The sequence below is a fragment of the Papio anubis genome, chromosome 6, assembly GCF_008728515.1.
Source record: "Papio anubis isolate 15944 chromosome 6, Panubis1.0, whole genome shotgun sequence".
Classification (NCBI taxonomy): Eukaryota; Metazoa; Chordata; class Mammalia; order Primates; family Cercopithecidae; genus Papio; species Papio anubis.
In genome coordinates, this window is record NC_044981.1 from 118,108,417 (window position 1) to 118,123,659 (window position 15,243).

At 37.5% G+C, this 15,243-nt stretch overlaps 1 protein-coding gene across 12 annotated transcripts in view; it reads right to left on the reverse strand.

The window, feature by feature from the left end:
* The window catches only part of UTRN (utrophin), a 590,704-nt gene that overhangs the window by 416,623 nt on the left and 158,838 nt on the right, over positions 1–15,243 (reverse strand). For 11 of the 12 annotated variants that reach the window (XM_021936868.2, XM_021936872.2, XM_021936870.2 and 8 more), the window contains 5 exons: positions 14,739–14,908; positions 10,643–10,766; positions 7,189–7,276; positions 2,002–2,243; positions 1,659–1,839 (listed from right to left, as the gene is read on the reverse strand). In XM_021936868.2, the coding sequence (XP_021792560.2) occupies positions 1,659–1,839; positions 2,002–2,243; positions 7,189–7,276; positions 10,643–10,766; positions 14,739–14,908 (805 nt within the window). The remainder of the gene's footprint in view (positions 1–1,658; positions 1,840–2,001; positions 2,244–7,188; positions 7,277–10,642; positions 10,767–14,738; positions 14,909–15,243) is intronic. The other variant, XM_021936864.2, reaches the window with a different exon arrangement.

Here is a 15,243-nt window from a genome sequence, read left to right on the forward strand (position 1 = left end):
ATTCCATTGGCATTTCTGAGAGTCAGACAGTGACTTCATTCCTGCGGATGTTGACATTTGAAATATTAACTAACCCACTATAATTTTTCTTCATTTCTTTATGATGAAATGTCTCTCTGAAGATGGAACAACAATGTCCCTTTTGTCCCATATAATCTCCTCTTCCTTAACAGCTACACAAAGAATAAAAGAAAGCAAAGATCCCGTCAACCAGTCTTGCTGTTAAGCTCCGCCATGTAGACAAACCCATCTATGGAGTGGAGGAGATTATATGGAAATACTGCCACCATGCTACCCAGGTACCCTGAGAAATAACGACTGAACAGCCAGCTGGAACAGTGCCTACCTGAGTCAGTAACGTAAAAATCTCGTAGAAGTAACACTTGTGTGGAAAGAAAGTGAGTTCTCTTGAAGCACAAAGAGGTGAAATCAACTAGCAGCAAAAGTTAAACTGCCTACTGATCCTTGTCAAAAGTGAAAGCATAGTTTGTACCAATAAGTGGAGAAAGAGGTACCCTCAAAAGATTTACTTCACATAACTGAATTCAAGGAACAAAGACACACTGTCCTGATACACTTTCTGAAGAAAGGCAACACAACACATTTGCCTAGCATGTACACATACAGGTACTTCCAGTCATCACACAATCTACAATTGCTGAAGTTAGGCTGGGTTACATGTGGAGCTTTTCAGTGTGCACTACCCAAAATAATGCACAATGCAACACAGTTCCTAACTCAAATGGCAGCTAGGAAGTAAACAGTGTAACGTAAGAGGAAAGAGCTTTCAAAACCTTTAACAGTGAACCTTCCAAAACCAAGTGTATTCCAAAAGTAAGAACTCTAAAATTTTTCTGAATTTGATAGTGGAATACGATTTCTTTTAAAAGAGACTATGGGACTGCTAAAACTTTAACTATTTTGAGGAAACAGAAGTAAGGGATCATTCATTTTAATCCTCCTAGCAATGATATTAAGTGGCCTCCTCAGCCAAAGGAAGAAATTGCACCTGTTTCTTTAAAAAAAAAAAAAAAAAAAAAACTATTTACAAATCATTACATCCAGGTCAGGTACAATGGCTGACTGACACCTGTTATCCCTGTTATTTTGGGAGACTAACACCTGTTAATTTGGCTAATACCTGTTATTTTGGGAGGCTGTTATAACACCTGTTATAATGGCTAACACCTGTTATTTTGGGAGGCTGAGGTGGGAAGATCACTTGAGCCTAGGAGTTCTAGACCAGCATGAGCAACATAGCTAGACCCTGGCTCTACTAAAAGTAAAAAACCAGCCAGGCATGGTGGTGCATGCCTGTAGTCCCAGCTACTCAGTAGGCTGAGGCAGAAGGACCACTGAAGCCCAGGAGGTCAAGACTGCAGCTATGATTGCACCACTGTACTCCAGCCTGGATGACGGAGTGTATCCTACTGACACAATTTTAGAGCACATGAAACTTGTCTATATATTTACAAAAAGGTGTGAATCTGGAAAAGAATCTGAATACAGGAGACTTTAAGACTTTGAACAATACAGGCACAATGGAAAATGGAGAAGGTTGGTGCAAAGCAAGCAAGCATACTCAAGTTCTAAATGTCGGGAGTCATGTTTACATTAAGGCAAACTGAGAGAGGAGATATTAAAATTGTTGGGTTTACCATTCTCTAGCTGTTGTTGACGATCCTTTAAAGCCTGTTGTACAGCTTGGTAGCGGCCCAGAAAGCTATCGAAGCTCCGCTGGACAAAATCTGGGGCAGAAGGCTGAGACTTCAGGGCCGAGCAGCTTGCACGCGCCATTTCAATTTTAGGGTGGAGGCCAAGAAGATTTGTCAATTCCCGCTAAGGAAGAGAAAATATGGTCACATAACTCACTGAAGATGAACATCCTCACAGGAAGTTAATCAGGGCAGCATTAACTTGAAGTTCATGATACAAGAAGCCCTCCTTAACTCTGGGACTGCACACAGAATTCCTCCATGTTCCAGACAGTTGGCTCCTTACCTGACAGGAATCCTTCAAGCTTGGCAAGGACTGCCAGGAAGATTCAGAAACGGAAGTGTGTTTTACCCACTCCTCCTTTGTCTTGATGACCTTTTCAAGCTCATCGAGCTGCTTGAAATAAGCATTTATATCTTCCTGTAGCTGAATTTTTCTTTCCAGATCTTCCAAATGTTGAGATACATTCTTCCATTCTGATAAAACCCTCTCCAGAACATTTTTTATCTCTTCAGTAGGAAGGCCTTCTATGCAGTCATGAAAAACAAGCAAACAGTCTATATATTACAAAATGCTTCTTGAATTTATTCTAAACATTCTAACATTCAGAATAGTGAGGCAATGTCACACATAATGATCACTTTCTTAAGTCCCTTTTAATACAACAACAAAAATGTATAATGATGCACTTAAAAATAATTACGCTTATTTCAATTCCTTGACCAAAGAAGGAAGACATTTTAAAATAACAATTCAGGAGCAGTGCGGCTATTGCAAAGGGCACATCAATAGAACTTCAGCCACTGCCTTTTCTAGGTAATATATGTTTCCATCCATACCATGCTTCCACTCTGCTAGTTTATCACCTGAGCCACTGAAATAAGATCAACTACCTTGATCTGTCTAGGCCCCTGACTTCAGAAAGAAGACCCTTTGTCCTAAGAAAAAAATACAGCTGGCTAGAAAAACTAGGAGGCAGTTCAAGTCTTGGTGACCCAAGCATAGTGTCGTATAAATTAAGAAATGAATGGCGAGAATGCCTTATGCTGGGAAGCAACCTGGTGAGTGCAGGAATATTAAGCCAGCAGCCAGGCTCTAGAAGCATCACAAGCCCATTGGAGACCTTGCACATAAATAAGCAAATACCAAAAGACTGAGGCAGCAATAAGATGATCTACTTTAGAAACACATCAGGGAAAACAATGCCACCATTTTTATTACTGAAATCTTATCATGTTATTTGTCCGATATTTTTGAAAATTAGAGAATGTTCCTAAAAATAATAAAGTTATATATTATAATAGATTTTATCATAGTCCTTCCCTTAATCTAAAATACCTTCAAATCCTCTAAAATGACTATGAAAAAGTCTGAGAAATCTTCAAAGGAATCTTTCTATTAAGAGGAGAACATGCATACTGAAAGGATGGCTTCACATTTTTACTGAGTAGGAAGGCAATAAACAATCCTGCTTTATAAACATATATAATCAAAACCCAGGATAATGAGAGCTTGAACTAAAAAAAAAAAAAAAAAAAGGCATAAAAACAAAAAATCATGTATGATCCACAGACAATGAAACTTTGAAAATTTTATAATACACTGTGTCCACTAAAAATTATAAATGAGGGCATATCATGCTGTAATTTGAATGTGTCACCTATGTCAATTGCAGAAGCTCACTGTTCACCACTATCTCTCAGGTAAGAGAATATGAGACATAAACAAAGCATTCACACCATAAGCCATGCTGCATTATCCCTGTTAATGGGGAGAGTATACAAAATAAATCACCATTTTCCTAACAATCTGAACAATGGAGATATGGGCTGTGCCTTTACCCTATCATTTCTATCCTAGTTAGGCAAAGGAATAGTAACACCAGCCACATCATCTTTAGGTTGGACAATTTATACTAATCCAGGAAGAAAATTAAGTAGGTAAATAAAATTTCTGAGATGGAAAATTATCACTACTCATCTAGAAAACTGGAAAGAGGTGCTCACTTCAAGAACAAGGGCAGTTAAAACAACTTCAGGTATTTTTTCACTGACAATGTCTTATAAGCCATTCATTTTGCCTCTTTAAACTGATTTTAAACATCTGAATCTCCCCTTCTCTAATCCTGAGATATTGCTGGTTACAGTGATGTCCAGTAATGATTCAAACACAATTTACATCTTATAAAAGGAAAACTGCCATTGTCTTTAAAAATAGTTGTTTTACTCCCAGAGATCCAGAGTTTAAAATTTTCTATTTCTATAAAACACAGAGTTCTTAGACAATAACTAGTCAAAAGGCAAAATCAACAGCATATCACTTTATTAATTATCTAAAAGAGAGAAAATAGAACACATTCCTGCCACTTAGTCTCACTTCACTTTACATTTCTCAGTCTATCACTATTGGAATCAAGGGAAATGTTTACAAAACATAGAACCTTCACCAAACTTCATGGGCTTATATGCTTAGGCAAACACAATGAGTATCAACTCATAAAGCCATGTTACCCAGATGTCCAACTACTGTATTTTATTAGATGAGGATCTCTAGGAACAAGATAAGCTAAACAAAGAAAACCAAATATATCAGCTGTGAAAGTCAAATGAAACACATTATTTTATTTTAATTATTTTTATTTATTTATTTATTGTTATTTATTTATTTATTTATTTATTTATTTATTTATTTTTGAGACAGAGTCTTGCTCTGTCACTGGAATGGAGTGTAGTGGTGCGATCTCAGCTCACTGCAACCTCCAACTCCCTGGTTCAAGCGATTCTCCTGCCTCAGCCTCCTGAGTAGCTGAGATCACAGGCACGCACCACCATGCCCAGCTAATTTTTGTATTTTTAGTAGAGACGGGGTTTCACCATGTTGGCCAGGATGGTGTTGATCTCCTGACCACATGATCCACCCACCTCAGCCTCCCAAAGTGCTGGGATTACAGGCATGAGCCACTGCGCCCAGCCTCATGCTATTTTATTTTCTAAAAACATTTTTATGCTCGATGACATATCTCAAAACTTACCTAAAATGCATTAGGCAGGAAAGACCTATCAGAATTGGCTATGGTGGGCTGTTTGATGGAACTGGTTTCAGAAAAACAGTGACATGATTATTCAAACATGGGTTCTACTGAAGAATTTGACATGCCTCCCTAACTGAACTGGAACATACAGAGTTTATTCAGTTCAGCTCCCCCATTTCTCAGCTTCCTACTGTTGTCCTAAAAAATTTTTTTTAAACAGATGCATCTTTAAAACAAAAAAGAATTAGGGTCCTCTAAGGAATGTATTTCTAATTCCACCAATGCTTGAAAAACAATTGATAATACAAAATATAAAATGTTTCCTGTGAAATTGTACAAGTATATATTAGGTGACAAAAGCCCCATGTCATCTATTCTCCAGTGTTGCCTTTGGCCTTTTGCAAGTAGCACTTTCATGTGAATTCAATGTCCAGAATGTGTCTGTTTAGGACCCGTTTATGGTAAAATTTTATGGACCAAAGCCTATAGTCAGCTAATAAACTAATAGTCAGCGGATAAACTAATAGCTAAGAGTCAGCTAATAAACTCCCTCACTTTCCAGACACCAAGGCAAAGAAACGCAAGGGTTCCAAGACTTTCCCAAGGATAAGAAACTAGAAAAGGACAGGACAATCCAAGTTCGTCCGTTCCCCCAATCACTGTTATTCTCACTGTAACATCACCTTGCACCAACTTCTCATCTACATCAAGTCTCCCCCATCTTCATAATTCTGCCACACTGCTGAAAACCTGACAGAAATGGGAGTAAATTCAGTGCATAGATTCAAGAAGTTATCCCATATTCACACCAGATAAAGTCAGAGTCACTTGCTGAGGTAGAAGTAAAAAAAATTTATGCTTGTAAAGGAAATAAATTCAACATCCAATGCATTATAATTATTGAATGAACCAGCATCTCAAGGGAAGTTATCATCTGTTTGTGTCTCTGGATCTCTTTAAGTAAATACTAGAAAGAGAAACCTCCAAGTGGGATGCCCACAGGCAGGACAACTAAGGATTTTGAAAGAAAGTATTAAATACTATTCTATTTAATTTATTTAAGGAAGAAATTAACCTTTATTAATAATATATGGATTGACAATACATTTGCATAATTTCAAAATAAATGGACATACACTGTCCACATGGTTTACATTCCGTATTTTATGTGTATGTGTATGTATCTATATATGTTTGTGTTTGTATATATGTTTGTGTGTGTGTGTGTGTATATACACATCCAGTATACCTACTAAATAAATAAACATATCTGTTAAAGGCTGGAAGCAAAATAATCTAAGGTCAAAACAACATCAACAGTTGTTTTCTGGAGGGAGGAAGGTGACTAACTCGAAAGAGAACTTTCTGGAAAGGTGGACATTTTCTACATAGTGATGTGTGTGTGTAGGTTACACAGGTATATCTATTTATCAAAACAGCACAGCTAAGTCATGTATTTCAATGTAAGTAAATTTATTTCCAAGAAAACTGTAAAAACAGTAATACTTGAGAGGCTGAGGAACGAGTAAAGGTATAGACAATTCAAGAACGGTAGAATTGTCAATTATTGAACTAGGTAACTGATACAAGGAAGTTCATTATAGTATTCTATTTGCTTTTATGTAGTTATATTTTCCATAACAAAAAGTCAAACAATAAAAAATTAAATGCTACTGCTTTGAAGACTCTTGTCAAACTAATATTCCTAATTCTATACAGATATCTGTACGAGTGTCAAGGAGAGCTGCAGCAGCCTTCCAAAGTGCTATTATTAGACCAAGGTACATGGAATGCAAGAAATGTCTTTCAACATTACTCTAGAACAAAGAGAGATTCACATGCAAAACTGCACAGCAAGAATATTAATTTTTAGCTTATTCTAAGCCACTGGGAGCTACAGCCAAAAAAAAAAAAAAAGTCTTGGACACAGTTAAAAATTTCATATACAAGTAACACCTTATCAAACTTAACTATAAAAATACTGTAGTAAATAAATATAGTAAATATAATGCATTAAACATTACCAAAAATCAAAAACTCTTGATGAATTTAATATAACTTCATTTCCCAAATGTTGCCAAATAAAGTTCTCTTTTGCTACCCCCCTGCAAAACAAATTCCCAATATATAATCCCAAAGGATACAGTTTTAAAATCTACTATGCTAGTGGGTTTTAACTGTTCTGCTAAGGTATCAGGGTGTCCAGCCCCGACCCCATATAAAATCAGAAAAACTTTGCTTTTATCTGTTTTTTTACAATCAGCTTCAGAATAAAATTTCAATTTTTAAAAGATTCTGCTGCCTAAAAATATTTTTGAAAATATTTATCTAGCCAAAAGAGGATTAGAATGTTAAAGCAAAATAGTTAACAGGGCAAACTGTAATATTATTCGATGCCACCATCTGAAAAATATGGGGAAAAAAAAAATCAAGGATTTTACCTTTTCCCATTTGCTCCAAAAGGATTTGTCCCGTTTGATTTAATTCATCTGCTCTGGGGATTCTTTCTCTCTGTTCTTTTTCTAATGCCTGCAAATGAAGTCCCAGCATAAGAATATTGAAAACTTTCTTCTCAATATAATATTGCTGTTTTAAATGTTTAGGTTTAATGTCCCTCCTACATTCTTTTTAAATCTGAAAAGGTAAATTCAAACAGTAATCATAGCAACTAAAAGACTTTGGTTTCTTTTATGAGAAAAAAATGTACATGATAATTATAAGCTCCTATCAGAAGGAAATAATTAAAATTATGTTTTAGATCCAGTATATCTATTTACATACATACACTGAGTTCTCCATGCCATAAAAATAATGATTTGAGTCAAAAGAATTGAATGTGTTATGACAGAGGTTGCTGAACAAAAATTAACTAACAAGCAAAAGAATAGGCGGGCATGGTGGCTCACACTTGTAATCCCACACTTTGGAAGGCTGAGCGGGGTGGATCACTGGAGGTCAGGAGTTTGAGACCAGCCTGGCCAACATGGTGAAACCCCATCTCTACTAAAAATACAAAAGTTAGCAAAGCATGGTGGTGCTTGCCTATAATCCCAGCTGCTTGGGAGGCTTAGGCATGAGAATTGCTTGAACCCGGGAGGCAGAGGTTGCAGTGAGCCAAGATCGCACCACTGCACTCCAGCCTGGGCAACAGAAAAAAACTCCCATCTCAAAAGAAAGAAAACAGGAAAAATGGATAGAAATATTTTGAGGCTCAGCATTATTTGTTTGCATTATATTAAGTCTAGGGTTTAATGTAAACTTCAAACACAATCATATTTCATACATAATTTTTAAATAATGAAAATAGAAAATATGCTTTAGAACCCAAACCAAAGCATTTTTTTTTTCCTTTGAGGCAGTTTCTCACTCTGTCACCCAGGCTGGAGTGCAGTGGCACAATCGTGGATCACTGCAGCCTCAACCACCTGGACTCAAGGGATCCTCCCACCTCAGCCTCCGGAGTAGTTGGAGTTATAAGTGCAAGCTCATGCCCCGCTAATTTTTATTATTTTTTTTTTTTTTTTTTTTTACTGTTTGTAGAGACGGTGGTCTCCCTATGTTGCCCAGGCTGGTCTCAAACTCCTGGGCTCAAGCAATCCTCCCTCCTTGTGCTGGAATTACAAGCATGAGCCATGACAAGCCCAGCCCACATTCTGTTCTTTATGTTTGAGAAATGCTTCTTAATTTCATTTTTTTATCTCTATAGTTTGATATTCCCAAGACAAAATTCTTTCCAGAACTAGTAAGAATGAAGCAAGTAAAATCAGGTATACATGCACAAACACAAGTATATGTGCAGACAACTCAGTATTTGAATTTTCTCCCGTTCCTCCATCCTCAACTGATATTTATATATTAACTATTCAAATAGTATCCATCATAACAAAATCAAAATTTCTGAGCAACCCATATTACTTCAACCAGACAATCCAGAGAAGAATCCCAATTCTAAATTCTTTACATGTAAGTGCTATCAAATAAATTCAGCTATCCTACTTTGATTTTCACAAAGTTTATTGTGACTAGGTAGAACAACCTTCTTATAGTCAAAGATCAAGGAATATTAGCAAGAGATTCTAAGAAACACCATTTACTTTTGTCTAACTAAGGATCAATGTAAAAGTCACCATCAAACTCGAGAAAAAGGCAATTGTCTCCTTTTTACAAGTAGATATTTTGCTTCCTCTTAAGATGGCAGGAGACTAGACTACAGATTCTCCACCCAGGTAATTCATCTGTTGGAACAAGATACTCCTTCACTAAATAATAAAAATAAGAAGAAAAATAAGTTGATCTTTCCTCAGTTTGCAAGAAAAATAGGGGATTAGAATAATGCTGAAATTTTCTTTGTTTTATATATTTTTTTCCAAATCTTTGGCATCTGTTACTACTCGTCTGAAACAAAATAAATGAATTTCTAGATAAATATTAAATGAAACACAAAGGAACGCCAATCACGCCTTACATACTTTATCCCCCCAAATATAGTAACAACTTCTGCCAGTAAAATTTTCCTGGGTCACAGGATAGACTTTAATTTATCAATATTTTGTGGAACTTGTTCCATGAAGATCCGTTACTACTAAATTTTCTGCCACCTGAATATCTTTTAGAATTGGGTGGTCAGTGATCATTAAAATCATCTATCCATCTTTCAGAACTGTGAGAAGCATATGAAATGATGTAACACAGGCCCCACTTCTGGCTTTCCCAACTCTCTGTGCAGAGAGGGCTCTGATAAAGTTGCTCCCTGCACAACCAACATCCCCATTCCCCCTGTCTACCCACAATCATCACACTCCGCTTCCATGAGCTACAAGAGCTTTATCAAGTGCTGAATAAAAAGGGTGCAATGGAAAATTATCTTCAATTTCTAAGCCCTCACAGGCAGACATATAAACAGGCAGACATATAAACAAACAACAGCATAAATGCAAGGGCTTTCATGGAGACATGGCCAAAGCCACATGAAGTCAAAAGATTAATCACTGAACTCTTTCTAGTGAGGTTAAGGGAAGCCTCCTGCAGTGGGGACATTTCAACCACACAGAAAGGTGCATCATTCTGCACAAAGAAAACAGCTCCCTGTGCTTGGTGTGCCCTAAGCCTTCTTGCAAGTTCGAGCTCAGACCACCTCGCCCTCTGGACTTTGTGATTGCAGGGAGACACCCGCAATCCCAGCCTCATCTCAATTCCCATTTCACCCACCACTTTCCAACTTAAACCTTAGATATTTATGCACATCTTGTTTTTAAAATATCCTCCAAACTCTTTAAAAATGAAACTCCACTGTTGATACAAAAACCATTGCAGACTTACACCAGGTGCCCAAATAGTTACTGCAGTAATGTGTAGGAGACGTATGAGCACCAAGGACAAAAAAGTTCTACAAGCTCCCACCACACTCTTCAGAAACACACATAAGCATGGAAAGCGGCAGGGCTAAGATCCCACACCTTTTAATTGTATTTATTTTTTACAACTCTAAAGAAAATATATGGAAGACACTTTTTGATTTAAAATAGTCTGTTGTATTCTGAAGGCAAAACATCTTCAGCATAACGTTAATATAAAGTCATAAATTATTAGATACCAGATTAAGAGTGATCTAAACTAACTAAAAAGTAGTACCACTAACTGGATCACCATAAGAAGTGTTCCTCACTGTACATCTCCATGATTGATAAAGATGAAAACAAAACCCTCCTCCAAATAGGGATCTGATGACAGCTAGCATGAATGGATTCAAAATTCACTACAATGTACTAAAAGCTACCTTCTGCCTACATTTATTTTACAGCAGGCTTTTGAATTCCATAATGTCTTTATGGCAGCAGAAAATCCAGCATGATGAACTATTTTTGCAGTAGGATATATGTGGTTTATGTTTTTTACCTTCAACTTCTTTTTCATTTCGGAAGTGTCTTGCATCTTCATATACTCTTTTATCTCTGTGGTCTGAATGGCAGGTTTTGATTTCAAAATCCAGTTCAACAGCTCGGCACTTACAGCATCAAACCTGTTTGAAGATTCAGAGGTGACCATTTGTCATGTTTTCTTCTATTGTTTTACTTGACCCCAGAAAGAGCAACCCAAATGCTCATCAGGAATAATTTTTATCACTCCCCCAAAAACAGCAACCCATAAATAGGGTAATGATGCAAAATAAGATAATATATTTCCAATTAAAAATATGAAAAAAGTAATAATATTATAGGGTTAATAAATAATTGAAGAAAATAATTAAATAATTTGTTGCTGCTGTTGTTGTTGTTTTTTCGAGATGGAGTCTCGCCCTTTCACCCAGGCTTGAGTACAATGGCTTCTCAGCTCACTGCAACCTCCGCCTCCCAGGTTCAAACGATTCTTCTGCCTCAGCCTCCCGAGTAGCTAGGATAACAGGTGCCCGCCACCATGCCCAGCTAATTTTTGTATTTTTAGTAAAGACAGAGTTTCACCATGTTGGCCAGGTTGACCTCATGATCCGCCTGCCTTGGCCTCCCAAAGTGCTGTGATTACAGTCATGACCCACCATGCCTGGCCTTAAATAACAGTTTTTAAAACTTTATATATTAAAACAATGTTTACCTTTACAAAGAATCACTTGTATTTTTATAAATGCTTGTAGATAATAAAAACCAGATTTGGTTAGATCGTCAGCAAAGAACAAGTACAGACATTCCTAAGGTTAACATCTTCTTTTGTTCAATATGTAATGATTGAGCCTTACTAAATGTCAGGCATTGGGTTGGACTCTTGATATGAAAGTGAACCAGATAAAAATCTCAGCTCCCAAGGAGCTTCTAGTCTAGTAAGCAATGGAAAGTAACAGGCAATAACAAAAGAATTTGCTGGATGCTAATTCCAGGAATTCACAGGAGTGGCTTCTAATCCAATCGGGGCACAGATGGCTTCCTAGAGGAGAACGACAGCATTATACTGAGGAATTTCCCTTGCCAAGGGAAAGGAAACAAAGGGAAGATCACATCTTGCAAACTGCAAGTATTAGTTAGGCGTGTCTGGAATAATGAGTACTGAACTCACAAGGGAGGGACAATTGACGATGTGGCCAAGAATCACATGGACCAACTACAGGAAGGCCCTGCAGGATGTATTAAGGAGTTTGGACTTAACCCAAAGGCAGCTGAGAGCTTAGGAAGAGTTCTATGCATGGAACTTACATGATTCTATTTATCCTTTACTGTTCACCAAGGAGAAAGCATTAAAGAGAGACAAGAGCCGAGAACAGGCTGTGAAGCAACAGGAGTCACAATTAAGATAGTAACAGTGGGAAGGAAGACGAAGGGACAGGTTTGACAGGTGTTGAGAAGGTTGGTCAAAACCACAGCAAGGAGGAACAAGAAGAGCCACGATCACTGATGTGATCGAAGTGTTTTATGTCTATTATTAACTCAAGGAATCCTCACCAGCACCCTATGAAGTATACACTATTATTATCCCCTTTAGAGATGAAGGCACTGTACTCACAGAGGTTTTCAATAACTGTCCCATGTCACAAAGCTAACAAAGGGTGAGGCTGGGATTCAAACCGAGACTGTCTGTCTTCTTAACTAGTACCCTCCCCACAGAGCTTCTCGGTATGTTAAGCACAAGTCGTTACTGCTGATTCTTGTGAGAAACTTTGCTTAAAGTGTTTCCGGTGAATTATGAATATTTTATCTTTTCATCAAGGTAGATTTTCCCTGTAATATGTGAGGGATTTTGTGATGCTCTAGATAAATAACTGGGGTCAAGGTACTGCTCAAACAGGGATACGTTCCTCCTGTCATCTTAACAGCAGCTTTCTATTTAATCTTTCAGAGAAGAGACGGTCATCTAAAAATCACACATTTACAATGACCTTGGAGACTCAGTCAGCAACTGCTTTGAATACAGGCAAGAGTGACGCAATGATCGCAGGTCACAGGAACAGGTATCTACATTCTAGGAAATGACTGTCCCACTGTACCCTGAGCTGGTAAAAACCACCACCACAGCAGCACCAAGCAAAGAGAAGTGGAAATGAGCCGCCATTTTTTCAGCATATATTTTAAACTAGGCACTGCATTAAGCAGTCATTTAAGGCCCTCGATTATTGGGGTAGTCCATTTTAAGGCAAACTAACAGTGATTTCCAGAGCAGACAGAAGATATAAAAGGGTCTGGAAACCATTTTAATAGTAATGGTTAAGGATCTCCTGCACTTTATGATAATAAAAACTGGGATATAAAAGGCTGAGGAGATCACATATTGAAAAAGGCTATGTGGCTCTCCCTATCATTCCAAAAGAGCTAGCACATGTAGGTAGACTTAGAGGTGGCAGAATTTGAGCATGAAAATGACCTTTCTATAATAATGAGATTTAACTGTAATGAATGGATGTATTCAAGCCTCTATTCGTCCAAGAATTCACTGAAGGAATGTTTGCATCAGTCAAGTGGTGGAGTTGATAACTGGCATCCTCGCAGCTGGCTGCCCACACGACAGACACCCTCTCTCCATAATTCTTCCTTGCAGTTGGAGTCTCCAAAACACAACTACAGAGACTCAAAAGGCCAGATAGTTTCAACTTCCCATGCACCAGGGGATCAGGGAGAGCAGGGCAGAAGTCTGCTAAGAAGACAAGGGTAAGGGTAAAAGCCTTAGAATGACAAGAATGACAAGAGACTGCAGATGAAGGGTTGCTGAACCACACCCTTCCATTAAAACAGAACTTCCCTACCTCCAGAACTTTTGTAATATGGGATTACCAATGATCTCATTGTTTCAGACACTTTGGGCACGGTATTCTGTTTCTTGCAGCACAAAGTACCCTATACAATACAGTCATGTTTAAGATTTCACAGTTATGTACTCTAGTCTTCGATAACCTTCTGTGCTTCCAAATGCACAAAGTCAGTATTGGAGAGATACACTGCCAGATACACCTGGCAGATAATATCCACTGAGGAAATGTGAGATCTATGCTAATATTAACATTAGATGCATCTTTTTCCTGTGCTGTCTTGGCTCCAAAAGTAAAGGTTCCACAACTGCTGCTTGCAACTCAGAGGTACGCTTGTCCTACAAGGAGATGCTATTAGGAGGCAGAAACATAGCCTTATTATCAAAATAAAAACCATCTGGTAACACTGGAATGCTGCTTTCTTAACAAAAGCTAAGTTGGAGAAATGTATAATTTTTATTTAGGCCCAAAATAATTGCCCATTTACCCAAGCATAGGATTCTACTATAAGAGGCAGAGAATAACACTACTACTCAAAGACTGCTTTGAGGATTACCTGCTGTAGTTCATGTCAGGTACAGTACCTGCACACAGTAGAGTTTAATAGAATAGCTGACATCAGTAAAAGCTCGATATATGTCAGCTGTGATTATTCTTCTTCAAGAGATCCTGAGTTTTCTTTTGAATCAATAAGACTAAAAGAAATATTTTATGACAAAGATGGATCTTTAAGCCAAATACAAAGAATATGTTAATTAATCTGACAAAAAAATTAATAAAAGAAACAACAAAACATGAAAAAGAATAAGGGAGAAAGGGGAGAAAAAAGGACACTAGAAATGAATTATTTCCCTGAATTAAGGATTTTTTTAATGGTGAGAGGAGGAAAGAGATTGACCAAAAATACAGATGTCTACCTAAAGCAAAACTGTCAAGTTGTGAACAGTGAAAGAAAGAATAAAAAGACAGTCATGGACAATCATATCCTTCCAAGGAGAATGACGGGAAAGGAAGAAAGGTTTGATCACAGAGTTCTCCCAATTGAACATAGGATAAATAAAATTATCCAAGTAGATGCTTAGCTGGTGCCAAGTAGAATATTCAGAAGACAGGGGCGGTGGGTGGTTCAGTAGTTGACTTTTCATAATAATGATAATTATTATGTCTAGACTTGCCTATGATTAATGATTAGTACGAAATAGGCACCAAGTAGAAAATACAGTATGTACAATATTGAGTTTGAACAATTACTCTATCTCTTCTCACTTTTTCTTAGCTTCAATATCCACATGGATCTGTCTCTTCTTTGGGGGAGGAGGAGGAGGCAGTTCCTGCTTAGATTTTTTTGTAGTTGCTTGTTCTCTTACACGAACAGTCTCCAAAAGGTCCTTCTGAGGAATCTGAGACATCCCCAGCTTTGCTACAGCCTGAGTCACCTGAAATAAAAGCCATCCAAAATTTCAATTTTTATAGCAACTTCATTGAGATATAATTCACATGCTATAAAATTTTCTTTGAAATATATAATTTAATGGTTATTAGTATATTTATACAGTTGTATAATCATCCTCACACTCTGTCTCCAGAACATTTTATCACTCCCAAAAAGAAATCCCATACCCATAAACCACCACTCTCCATTCCCCACTTCCACCAGTGGCAACCACGCATCTACTTTCTGTCTCTGTGGATTTTCCCCTTGTAGACATTTCCTGTGAATGGAATCATAGCGCATATAATCTTGTGATTGGCTTCTTCTACTTAGCATAGT